The 11255-nt window shown below is 38.4% G+C and overlaps 1 protein-coding gene across 2 annotated transcripts in view; it reads right to left on the reverse strand.

Annotated features, from left to right (window-relative positions):
• Positions 1 to 527: 527 nt before the first annotated feature.
• The window catches only part of LOC109093878 (carbohydrate sulfotransferase 15), a 34037-nt gene continuing 23309 nt past the window's right edge, over positions 528 to 11255 (reverse strand). For both annotated transcript variants that reach the window (XM_042768144.1, XM_042768143.1), the window contains 6 exons: positions 10283 to 10622; positions 9654 to 9782; positions 9170 to 9326; positions 8665 to 8821; positions 1473 to 1620; positions 528 to 1039 (listed from right to left, as the gene is read on the reverse strand). In XM_042768144.1, the coding sequence (XP_042624078.1) occupies positions 852 to 1039; positions 1473 to 1620; positions 8665 to 8821; positions 9170 to 9326; positions 9654 to 9782; positions 10283 to 10622 (1119 nt within the window). In that variant the 3' untranslated portion in view covers positions 528 to 851. The remainder of the gene's footprint in view (positions 1040 to 1472; positions 1621 to 8664; positions 8822 to 9169; positions 9327 to 9653; positions 9783 to 10282; positions 10623 to 11255) is intronic.

The raw sequence follows: 11255 nt of genomic DNA on the forward strand, positions 1-11255 counted from the left end.
CAGATAATTAACCTAATTAACACAAGAAGAGCTCATTCAGTAAAGAAGATAAGAGTCACACACACACAGCAGACTTGTCTCTGTTCCTCGTCAGCACACCAGATACACACAACCTTTACTCTGTTTATTACAGCTAAGTGTGAACTCCTGAAGAAATACTGTTTTGTTTTCATCCATACAGTGAAAGTCAAGGGGGTCCAAAGTTATTCAGTTTCCAGTTTTTCCACAATATCTTCTTTAGTGTTTTTTATAAATCATTTTTGGGGGAACTTTCCATTTAAAAGTACAAATAAACGCCAGATTCTTCTGTCGGACAGATCCAGGAACATCACAAACACGGTGATAACCGTCCTGTGAATGAACTGAAGTTCAAGTTTATTAGTCACATACATCATACACAGTACGACATGTAGTGAAATGCTTGGTACAACCCTCCACAAAGAATGCAATCGACTATATATATATATATATATATATATATATATATATATATATATATATATATATATATATATATATATATATTATAAAAGTAGTAATAAGAAGAGAAAGAAAATGTATCCTAAAAAAAAAGACCTGATCTGAAGTGTTTAATCTAGTGTAGTTGTATTAAATCCATTATTATGATCTGAAGTCGTTTTCAGTGTCAATAATTGAATGATACAGTCACAAGATTCATAAATCTAATTATGGCAGGAAAGTAAATCTGGACGTATCTGACCAGCAGGTGTCAGTGACTCAAACACAAATGACCGTCTGTTTTTCTCTGTGTTTTAAAAATACTACATCATTTACAAAAATACTTCCAGCTACATTTATGATCCAGTGAATCAACAATCGTCCACACGCTCTCACAGGTCCCACGTGAAGGACTCGTCCTGCAGAACCTCCGCCAGTCTCTGACTGAACGGAGAGTAGAACAGCGTGAGCAGCTCTCGTGTGGCGGGACGCATCGGCCCCAGGTCCCTGTCGGACGCACGTCTGGGGTTAGACACGGGACTCTTGCTGATCTGTCTCTGTCTCTGATCAGACAGCGCTCCTGCACAGATCACAGTCAGACACATCTGAACAACTGTTTAACACTTCAAACAAAGCAATGCATTGCATCTTTTCATAAATAATTGTAACCAGAGTTAAAATGCATTCTAATATTTTGTCGTGTTTTAATGCATTATTCATTCTAAAGCTGTAACAATGAATACATGAAGTATTATAACTGTGGTAACAATTATTCATGAGATCATATGAATGCTACTTTCATAAAGCATTATATATAAAGTGTTACCAAAATCATATTTGGTTAATATATTTTTTGTCTCTTAGTTATTTTTTTTAATACACATTACATATTCTGATCAGCACTTTCTATATGACAACACTAATCAGATGATGATGATGATGATGATGAAGGTCTGCTGGTCTCTGGCGCCCCCTGCTGCTCACAGCATGAGCACGAGCTCATCAGGACTGACCTAAGCTCAGGAAGCGGAAGATCCTGCTCATGCTGGGCCTCGGGTTTAAAGCGTGATCCTCCAAACGCAAAACTAAGAGCTGATCACGGCTGAAGACTGACAGCCAGTCCAGAACAAACACCACATACAGGCCCACCTGCAGACGCACCTGCACACACACACACACACACACACATTCAGTCTCCTCAAAATGACAGTGAATATAAATATGTTGCGTTATGTTGCCAACTTTTTTTCTCTTAACAACGAATGTCTGGCTCAGAGGAACAGCTTCCATCTGCACTTGAAGGTGGGGATTCTGAGCCAATGGGATTTAACTGTGGGCGGAGCTACAGTAGGTAGACAACCAAAATAAGTAAAGGGGCGGTCACACTAGACTTTGAACGTGCGAAATTTTTTCGGACACCGCTGCGAATATGGGCGGGAGCAGGTAACGGTCTCCCCTCAGTTATCACATCATGGATTAATGTGCTTGTACTGTGCCTTTTGCGACGGCGTCGAAAACGTTTTATTATGTTTTACTCTCTGTCTGTCTCTCTCTATATATAAATACATACACACTAAGCAATAAAAAAAATTATAAAACGTGTCCTCATTCAAATGTACCATCTGTTCCTGTTTCCATTGACACTGCGAACCATGAAGCTTTTTTTTTTAAATAATCTTTTAAAGATGTATTATATAAAATAGGATGCTGCGCTACGGCTAAAATTAGCGCTTCCTTAATTTTTTAATTTCTGTCAGAGAGGTCACGCAGTGACGTATTGATATTCTACTGATCACCCGTCTTCACGTGATGCGAATTCGCAGGTCAGAGTTCACCAAAGTTGAACTTTGGAACGCAGCGAAATGCGAAATTTTTCGCATGAGCTTGCGTTTCCGGTCTGACGCATTCGCATGCGTATGAATGGAAGTCAATGGAACGAAAAGTGCAGTGTGACCGCCCCTTAATACCGCCACGCGTACCGCCGCCGCAGGGCCGCGGCGTTAACTGCAAATCAGTCGCGTGTTAAAATCATTCGTGAAACTACCGCCAGGTGGCGCAAAGGGACGGATTGCGAACTGAATGTAATTGTAAAATGAAAGGAAGACGTAAAACAACAATAACATTATAATAAATATTATAACATCCTTAAAAGCCATTAAAAAACAGGATAGTCTTAAGCTACAGTCTACTCATTACACATATATACATATGGATTAAAAGCTAAATGTTTTCATTTTGGTTCACATATATATATATATATATATATATATATATATAGATTAAAAGCTAAATGTTTTCATTTCGGTTCATTCTTGGTTAATATATATATATATATATAATCTTCAGGTTCCATTTGCAGAGCGAAATGACAACGGTCCAGCATTTACAGATAATTCTTATTAATTCTGTTATTATTCTTGATTTTTCCAACTGCTAACACTTTGCATTTTTGAATTATGCCTTTACTGTATGACCAAAAATTGTGAATTGTGACTTTGATCATGCTGGTGCCTCACGCGCACATATTCGTTGGAAACAGCACCCGTTCACCGAGCCATGCGGCGCAAGCAGCGGATCTACTTTGGCATATTTTTGCTAATTATGATTTTTTTTTTTCGTCGATACTGAAACACGTATGAAATCCAAAGCCTATTTTACCTCATGAATAAGAGTTTAGCTTCAAATGGGCAACATGCTTGGATTTGTCCGGAATGAGAGAGATAAGCCCAACCTTACGTTATGTATCGCTTTAAATTATTTTTAATTATTATTATTTTTGTTGTTGTTTATAAGCCTATATTTATTAAAAAATGTAATTATATTTATCCATTAGAATTATATATTTGTAATTCTTGTTCTGTTCTGATAAATTTGTTAAACTGAAAGGTTTGTTGTTAAGTGAAGGGAACTTAAAAATATCCTGTTGGTACATTAGCTAGAAATAATATTACTGCCTTTATTATTTCTGAATGTAATAAAATGCAACTCTCACAAACTTTATTTTTTTGCGTGTTTTCGTGTAGCCTATGTTTTTATCCAGCTTTATTTTTCCATTGCATCTAAAAATGACTTTGTGCATCACATTCACTTCGTGAACAAAACAAATATAACTTCAGATCTGCCTCTCGCGTTGCTCAGCTGTGGACGATTTCAAAATGTTTGATATAAAGGTTGCTGTCACATTTTATACAGGAATTGTTTATTTAATTATATTGCACTCAAGTCTTCGGATGTTTTATGCTAACATGCAATCAAGGTCTTCAGATACTATATAAGATACAAGATCATATAAGCAATTTAACATCCACTGTGACATTTCACCGTTTCAACTTATAAACTCCTTGAGATTTTAAAGTCAGTTTAATAGTATTGAAATTCAAGTTGAATCTAATATAAAAAAGGTTTTAATTGCTTAAATTACTTCTATGAATTAATAAGTTAGCATGACTTTTTCATCATAGCATTTTTTACGAGCTGTATTCGTTTTCTGAAACCAAGCACCCACTTTTTTTCTTTTTTAAATCTATTAATCGCTCGCATATCTCCTACAACCTACAAATAAGGACTAATAGAGGTTCTTTCTTTTATTATTTATTTATAATGTATATTCTTGAAGAAAATAAGTATTTATTCTTTAATAAAATAAGGGACAGAATAAGGGACGATCCAAATATTTGTAATGTACAATAATATAGGCCTATATCTGCCTGCAGTTAAAAAGTTATAATATTTGTTTTGATTCATCCATTTATGTAGGCTACAATTAGCCTATCCTAAAAATAAAAAAATAAATAAATAATGTCATAAAAAAAATGCCATCGGCCTGAATAAATTTTACCATTATAGAACTAAGGTAGTAATTTAGGAGGTGAAAATACAGTGAAATTACAAATAAAGCATGACAACTGAAGCTCTATGAAACATTTCTATGATGCATTTTTTTAAACAATGGCACTTAAAGTTTTCAACTAAAATATTACCATTTCAACCATATAGCCTGTGAATAAATAAAATGCATACTTTTCAGTGAAAGAACACTGAGAGTGTAGGTTGCGTCTGGTGTTTGGATTTGTACTTCAATAAAATGAGCTCCAAGTTTAAGAATAGCCTACACTAGTTTTTTACTCTCTTAACAGCATTATCTCAATGAAATAAGTCTTCCTTCAGGTAGACTGAATGTTTTCTTGCCTTGCTAAATGTTGGGCTCGTGATCAATAAGTTGTATTCGCTCAAAGTGATTTTATAAAATCAAACCGCGGACGGTGAAGCTGGGTCAGTTAGCGCTTGTGCTCGCTGTGAAGCGGGAGCAGCTGAAGGAGGAATCCGCTTGGTCTTAAAGCCTTCCTCAAACGCCTACGTTCACAAATAACAATGATTTTCGCAAAATAATGATTAATTATCAATTGATAATTTGTTATTATTTTGGTCTAGTGAAAATAATAATATGGGCTGCGAGAAAATAATGAATACAATGAGTAGGGCTGCTGTGAGTGCAGGCATGTTTCAACACAGTAACATGAGAACACACCGTTCCTCACAGCCAAAAAACAGACCGAGTTCAGTTCAGCTGGAGGGGGCTGGGGGTAGTTATGTATAGCTTGTGGGGGTCGAGATAAAGGTGTGAATTTCTTGCTCTTTCATATGGACAGTGTCTTATGGGGGTTTCAAACTTGCAGAACAGGTTTTAGAACAAAACAAATGCAAACTGTTGCATTAGGGCTGGGCGATGGTGTCACGGTTGAGGAATTCATTGACGATCCCTTGCACTGTGTGTGTGTGTGTGTGTGTGTGTGTGTGTGTGGTCGCTGATGACCCTCCGGGAAATCAGCGACAGGTGTTGTGCATTACTACTGTCTATTTATACTCACCTCATGCGTCTTGTGTTTGTCAGATCGTTGTTGTATGGATGTACCTGTTGTGTTCCTGTCTCTTCGGCTCCTCGTGTCTCCTGGTTTGTCTCCGGCTGGAAGTTCGCCGTTGCAGTGTTGTCTTCACTATTCACCAACACTGGATTCACCACTTCACGTCTGACCATTGGATCGAGTTGTCCATGCAAGCCTGCGCTGCCTAGTCATCGTCATCATCGGAGATACCATCACATTCGGAAGTACCGGGGTACTGCAAGTCTGAGAACTGTGTCTGCTTCCCCTTTTGTCACCCTGAGACTGGTGCTATTCATCCCTAATAAAAGGATCTGTTTGACTTGCTATTGTCTCCTCTATCCTTACGTCACAGATGGCCTAAAAAAAAAAATCCCCGATTTTTTTTTTTCACAAAAAAATCCGATTTATGATTTAAATAGATTTTTTTGCCTTCCTACTTATCAATATTCAAATTACAAAGAAATTGTTCAAAACAAGTTTTAATATAATTCTTTATCATTTACCAGTCAACTTTATAACTGAGACAAGATGATTAATAAAAAGCAGTAACGTTATTAGGCTACCTGAATGCTGGAAAAACCTTTATTTTATTTATTCATTTTAATTTTTTTTAATACAAGCCCATCATGCATCTAACCATCCACTCGGCGTTAAGAGCTGTTCAGATTAAAACTGGCAGCTCCAGTGAGTCATGTCATGGACAGGACAGAGCAAGTGTAAAAATATTTTCTAGTCTATATTTTCATCTCGTTATGCCACTTGTTTAGGTTATGTATTTATTTTTATTTCTTATATCAATTATTTGTAAATATAGCAGACACTGTCTAACCGTGTCTATACTGGACGGCCTTGTTCATCTCTCTCACTCGCAGCAGAGAATCTGTGAGTGGAGCAGCAACAATTTCCCTCCGCGCTCTGAGCATTTAATAATCACTCCGCTCCGTGCTCAGAAACACCGCTCTGGCTTCACTCCGTGGATAAAGTTGAAATGCTATGTTCATAACGTAGCCTTAAAAAAAAAAAAAAAATAGGAGAGTTTCAAAGTGGCTTAGGCTATATTTTTTTCCTACCAAACGCCAAACTAATAACATTGTCAGAATTAAAAGGTATAATTGCTGCTTTCTGCTGTGCAAATTTTGTTTGTGATGAAAATAACAGGACATTTTCGTCAGTTATTTTATCTACAGATCGATGCATTTCCTACGGATTTCTGCTCATTCAAAATCATATACAGATGAAGTACTGTAAGATTACATTTGTTTGAATGCATTATTGCGACAACAATTACGTGTGAATGTGCTGTATCTGTCTGAATCATGCTTTAACCCGAAAATAATCAGTAAAAGGAAGACAAACTCCTTGAGAACTAGCCTGTAACATCCCGCTCGACTATTGCCGTCATTATAGTCTTCTGATCGGAGAGATTATGTGTATCAAGCTAAAGCTAAATACGTTTATCATGTGAATTATTGCTAAAAATGGAGTTATATTACGGGCTGTTGGCATGACTTGTACTCGTGATGGAGCGGTGCTGGAGCGAGTGAAAACCACGACGCTCCGAGCCTCCGACTTTTAAACAATCCGCTCCTCTTCAGTCAGAATCACTCCGCTCCGCTCAAACTCTGCTCGGCAACTAATCGCAGGTTTATATTAAATTTACATCTATAATTCATAATGAGCCTTAATATATTCAGCGCTCAAGCACATGCATTAAGTTTACCACAAAGCACAGGCAGAATATTCTATGAAATAGCCCAATAATTGTGAAAAAGGAGACATTTTAATTATTTATTAATAAACAAATGTTTTCTTGTCGGTTGCAAGTTGAAATTCACAGTGCTGCCTCTGGACGCGCATTTAGAGATAAATACAACCTTCACAGATTACATAATGCTTTCGTTTTGAATTGATTCGTTTAAAAGACATTTCAAGCTTTCTGTAGATATATTTCTCATGTATGTGAGACACCAAAATTTTCAGTTATTTCATTATTAGGAAAAAAATCACGTGATCGAGAGGGCGCCTCCCTGTCATGCATGCGCATTAATAATTTTTGCACAAACACTTGAATATGAATAATAATTTACATTTTTCATATGCATTACAAAGTAAATAATTTTTTTACATGCAATTATCCAAAATAAAACCAAACAAGATTTGTAATGAAGATAAAATATGTAGACAAATAAGAATAAATGCTGCACGTGCACTCAGCATCACACGCGCCGAGCAAATCTTGACGGAATATTATACAAACCTGCATTTAAATGCGGCTACAATGTATTTATTTATTTATTTATTTATTTATTTATTTATTTATTAATATTTACACAAAAAACATGAAAGCAAAAATAAAAAAAGGTAAAGAAGACTCCATTTAAAATCACTGAAGTTGTCAATTAATGAAGCTCTTTTTTTACATGTGTGTATTTTGTTGATTAATGAGAGAACTTGAGTTTATACATGAAGACGTTTTATTAATCAGTCCATTCTTTAGAGTTTCAATGATTTAGTTAAATCGTGCAGGTTTAATTTGTTCGTTTCTTGTTTTAATTAGGCCTAAATAATGGGAACGAAATTATACAGTGCCTCACGTTTTACTAAAATAAAGAAAATAATTTATAAAACAGCAAACCTAGCTCACAATAGGCTACCACTTTTTTAATGCTCCGATGCAAAGTAAACCACATTTTCTTTTTAATAATATAAAAATTATATAAGTAATACTGCAGCACACTATTTAAAATTTAAAAATCTAAAATATAAAATAAAGAAAAAATAAAAAACAAACACACATTGACATTTATCCTGCTTTAATTCGTTCTAAGAAACGCACATATCTTCATAAGGACTAAACTTTCATCTGTGAATATTTACCCCGACTGCAGTCAAATATAACACTTCGGTGAGGCAAAGCTGACGTCTATTTGCGAAAATGTGCTTTGATGCGCTTGTTTGATAACTTGTGATTAAAGCGCCACTCAGCGGTCAAAAGCTGCAAATGCACTTTACAGACGCCGCGGCGGCGGTACGAGCGGCGGTAGAAGTAACGTTTTGGATGTCTACCTACTGAACTGAGCTATTAATTGCGGGAACTGGCTGGTGGAGCTACTGATTGTGGGTGTGGCCATTTATTGTGGGTGGAGCTACTAAACATGACACCACAGCATTAGAAAGCAAGTGATTACTTGTTTATCACGGTGAAGCTGACTTGAATCAATCTGTCTCATATGTTACGGAAATAAATGGGAGACTGAGCTCATTTAAATATGTAAACGAAGAGATCAGAGGGCCTGTTGAACAGAGGTCAGAGGTCACTCACGCTCATGGCTTTGTTGAGTGTGCTGTTGTACACACACGCTCTGAGCCCGGCGTCCCGCAGACAGCCCTCGAACATCCGCAGAGACTCACACACCTTCTGATGGAAGTCCAGCGCTGATTTATTAGCCGTGCCGAAGTACAAATAATCTGAATACAGCCTGAGGAGAAACACCACACACACACACACACACACACACACACACACACACACACACACACACACACACACACACACACACATCTCACGGCTTCACAACAAATGAAGGAAAACCAAACTCCCACTGAGCACACCTTTATTCCTGTGTGCGTTACTAGATCAGCACTGATTTATTTATTGTTTCATTAGTTTTTTTAAACGTCTACATGTTTTAGTTTAGTTATTTTAGTACTTAAAAATGAGAAACATTGCCAACCAACTGAAATAAAGATTAAGGTTTTTATATTTTAGATAATGATTTTTTTCAATGGTATTTTTTCTATGATAAGAACGTGCGGTGACCTCTGACCTCTCCACGGGGTCTCTGAGGATGGCGATGAGTCGTGTGTCCGGCTGCAGCGCGTGAATGAAGTCCTGGACGAGTGACGGAGGCTCCGCCCCTGTGCTGTTGCCATAGAGATACAGCCAGGCATCATTGTCCCACATAGTGGAAGCGCTGGCCTCACCTGTCAATCAAACACACACACACACACACACACACACACGGAAATGGAGCCGTGACAAGTGCTTTAATGATGCTATTCAGAGAGGATGATACAGTTTCTTCCATAAAACTGACGTAACTTTTATATTACATAGATGTTCTTTACTGAAGTAAAGGGGATTTTTCCCCTCGCTGCTTCTGCCTTCATCCGTTCAGAAGAACACAGTGTGTATGAAACACACTGTATTATATTGTATATTTAGTGTATAATATTAAAACACTAGACGCAACTACTGCAGTTTATTCACTTTATTCAGTAAGTAGAGTGTGTAATTTTGTAAACCCGTACCGGTGATGATGTTGCTGCTGGAGTTTCCCAGAAGGCTTTGCTGTATCTGAAGGGCCACCGGGTCAAACAGGTCCAGATAATGGTCCAGCGGGAAGCGTGTTTGAGGACGTTCCCCGGAGTGAATGATTCCTGCATCCAGCATCAACAGGACAAAACACAAAAACACTCAAACACACACCAAGACAAAGAATGCTGAGCACTGCACAGGTTTATATACTTTACCCACAATTCATCTGGCTGATACAGTGCCAGTATACAGAGATATATTAATGTGTGTGAATGTTAGATTCGGTCTGTGCTTGTTTTCTAGACCTGGTATGAATCAGATCCAGTGATGTTTAATTGCTATCTCTTTCCATTATTATAAATGAAATGCATTATAGGAGTGTCTGCATCAGGCCTGATGAATCGCTCATGTTCTCAGAGCGAGTTCATCTGTGTGTTTCAGTTCCCATCAGACTCCGCGAGGATCTGCAGACGCTTCTGACAGGAACTAACAAACCAGAACTGATTGTTTTCACTGGTTTTAATCCAGTTCTGGTTTGTTTCTTAAGTATGCGATGAAATCAGCTTCTCTGTGGGACGGTCAGCACACACACACACACACACACACACACACACACACCTACCGAACCTCTTCCTGCTCCACCAGTGCGGCTCTTTGGGCGGCGTGAGCCGGACGTCCGGGTGAAGCCTCAGGCGCTCGTACAGGTCCGTCGTGCCACACTTGGGCTGGCCGATGATGTAGAAGTAGGGCAGACAGCGCAGCCGCTGCAGTCTCCCATCATGCCGTGTCAATCGCTGTGTGAACGAGCCGCTCAGCTGCTCAAAGATGAGCTGTATCTGTCTGAAGGAGCGGCCAAACAGGTTTGATCCGTACGGATCCGCGCTCACGTCTCCACGCAGCTCCTCGAACCAGCAGGGGTTCTTAACGTCCGGCAGAAAGCGCCGCGGAGCCACAGAGAACATCTGCAGACACAGAGAGAGAGGGTTACTCACTCAACACAGACGCCGCGTTTGCATCTCAACATCTCAGAAACATGCAGTACACTCGTCAAAACAAAGGTACTGATCACTGAACGGTTCTTCTATGGCATCGCTGCAGCTTTTATTCGTCTGGGTTCACAGGTTTGGTTCGACACTGCTGGAAAGAGTTCAGACGGACGCAGACGGTCTAAACCACATTCACCAGAAGCTCAAATCCATCAATCACACTGACATCAGACGCCATCAGAAGAAAACTAAACACTTTCTGAAGAGTGCTGATGTCCAGATGCTGTCGGGCGCCACTGGACTTAATGGACTTTCCTGGCAGAGCGTCCGGAAACACACTTAGATGGAAGAAAACACTGGATTTTCCAGTCATGTTCCCATTACAGAGATGATGATGATGATGTTTAACATGCAGAATTCTCACTGAATCTGAATTTGTAGTTTCAGTGTTCAGTACGAATCATAAATGTTCATTCATAGTGTAGTGTTGGGCGATATGCTCCGTATTCATATCGTTCTATCGATACACGATGTTATCGTGCTAATTTATTTAATTAATTCGTTTCAGCTGGAGAGTGAACTAAGGCTAAAAGCAGCCTGATGTTACTG

This window comes from Cyprinus carpio, chromosome A12 (genome assembly GCF_018340385.1).
Source record: "Cyprinus carpio isolate SPL01 chromosome A12, ASM1834038v1, whole genome shotgun sequence".
Lineage (NCBI taxonomy): Eukaryota > Metazoa > Chordata > Actinopteri > Cypriniformes > Cyprinidae > Cyprinus > Cyprinus carpio.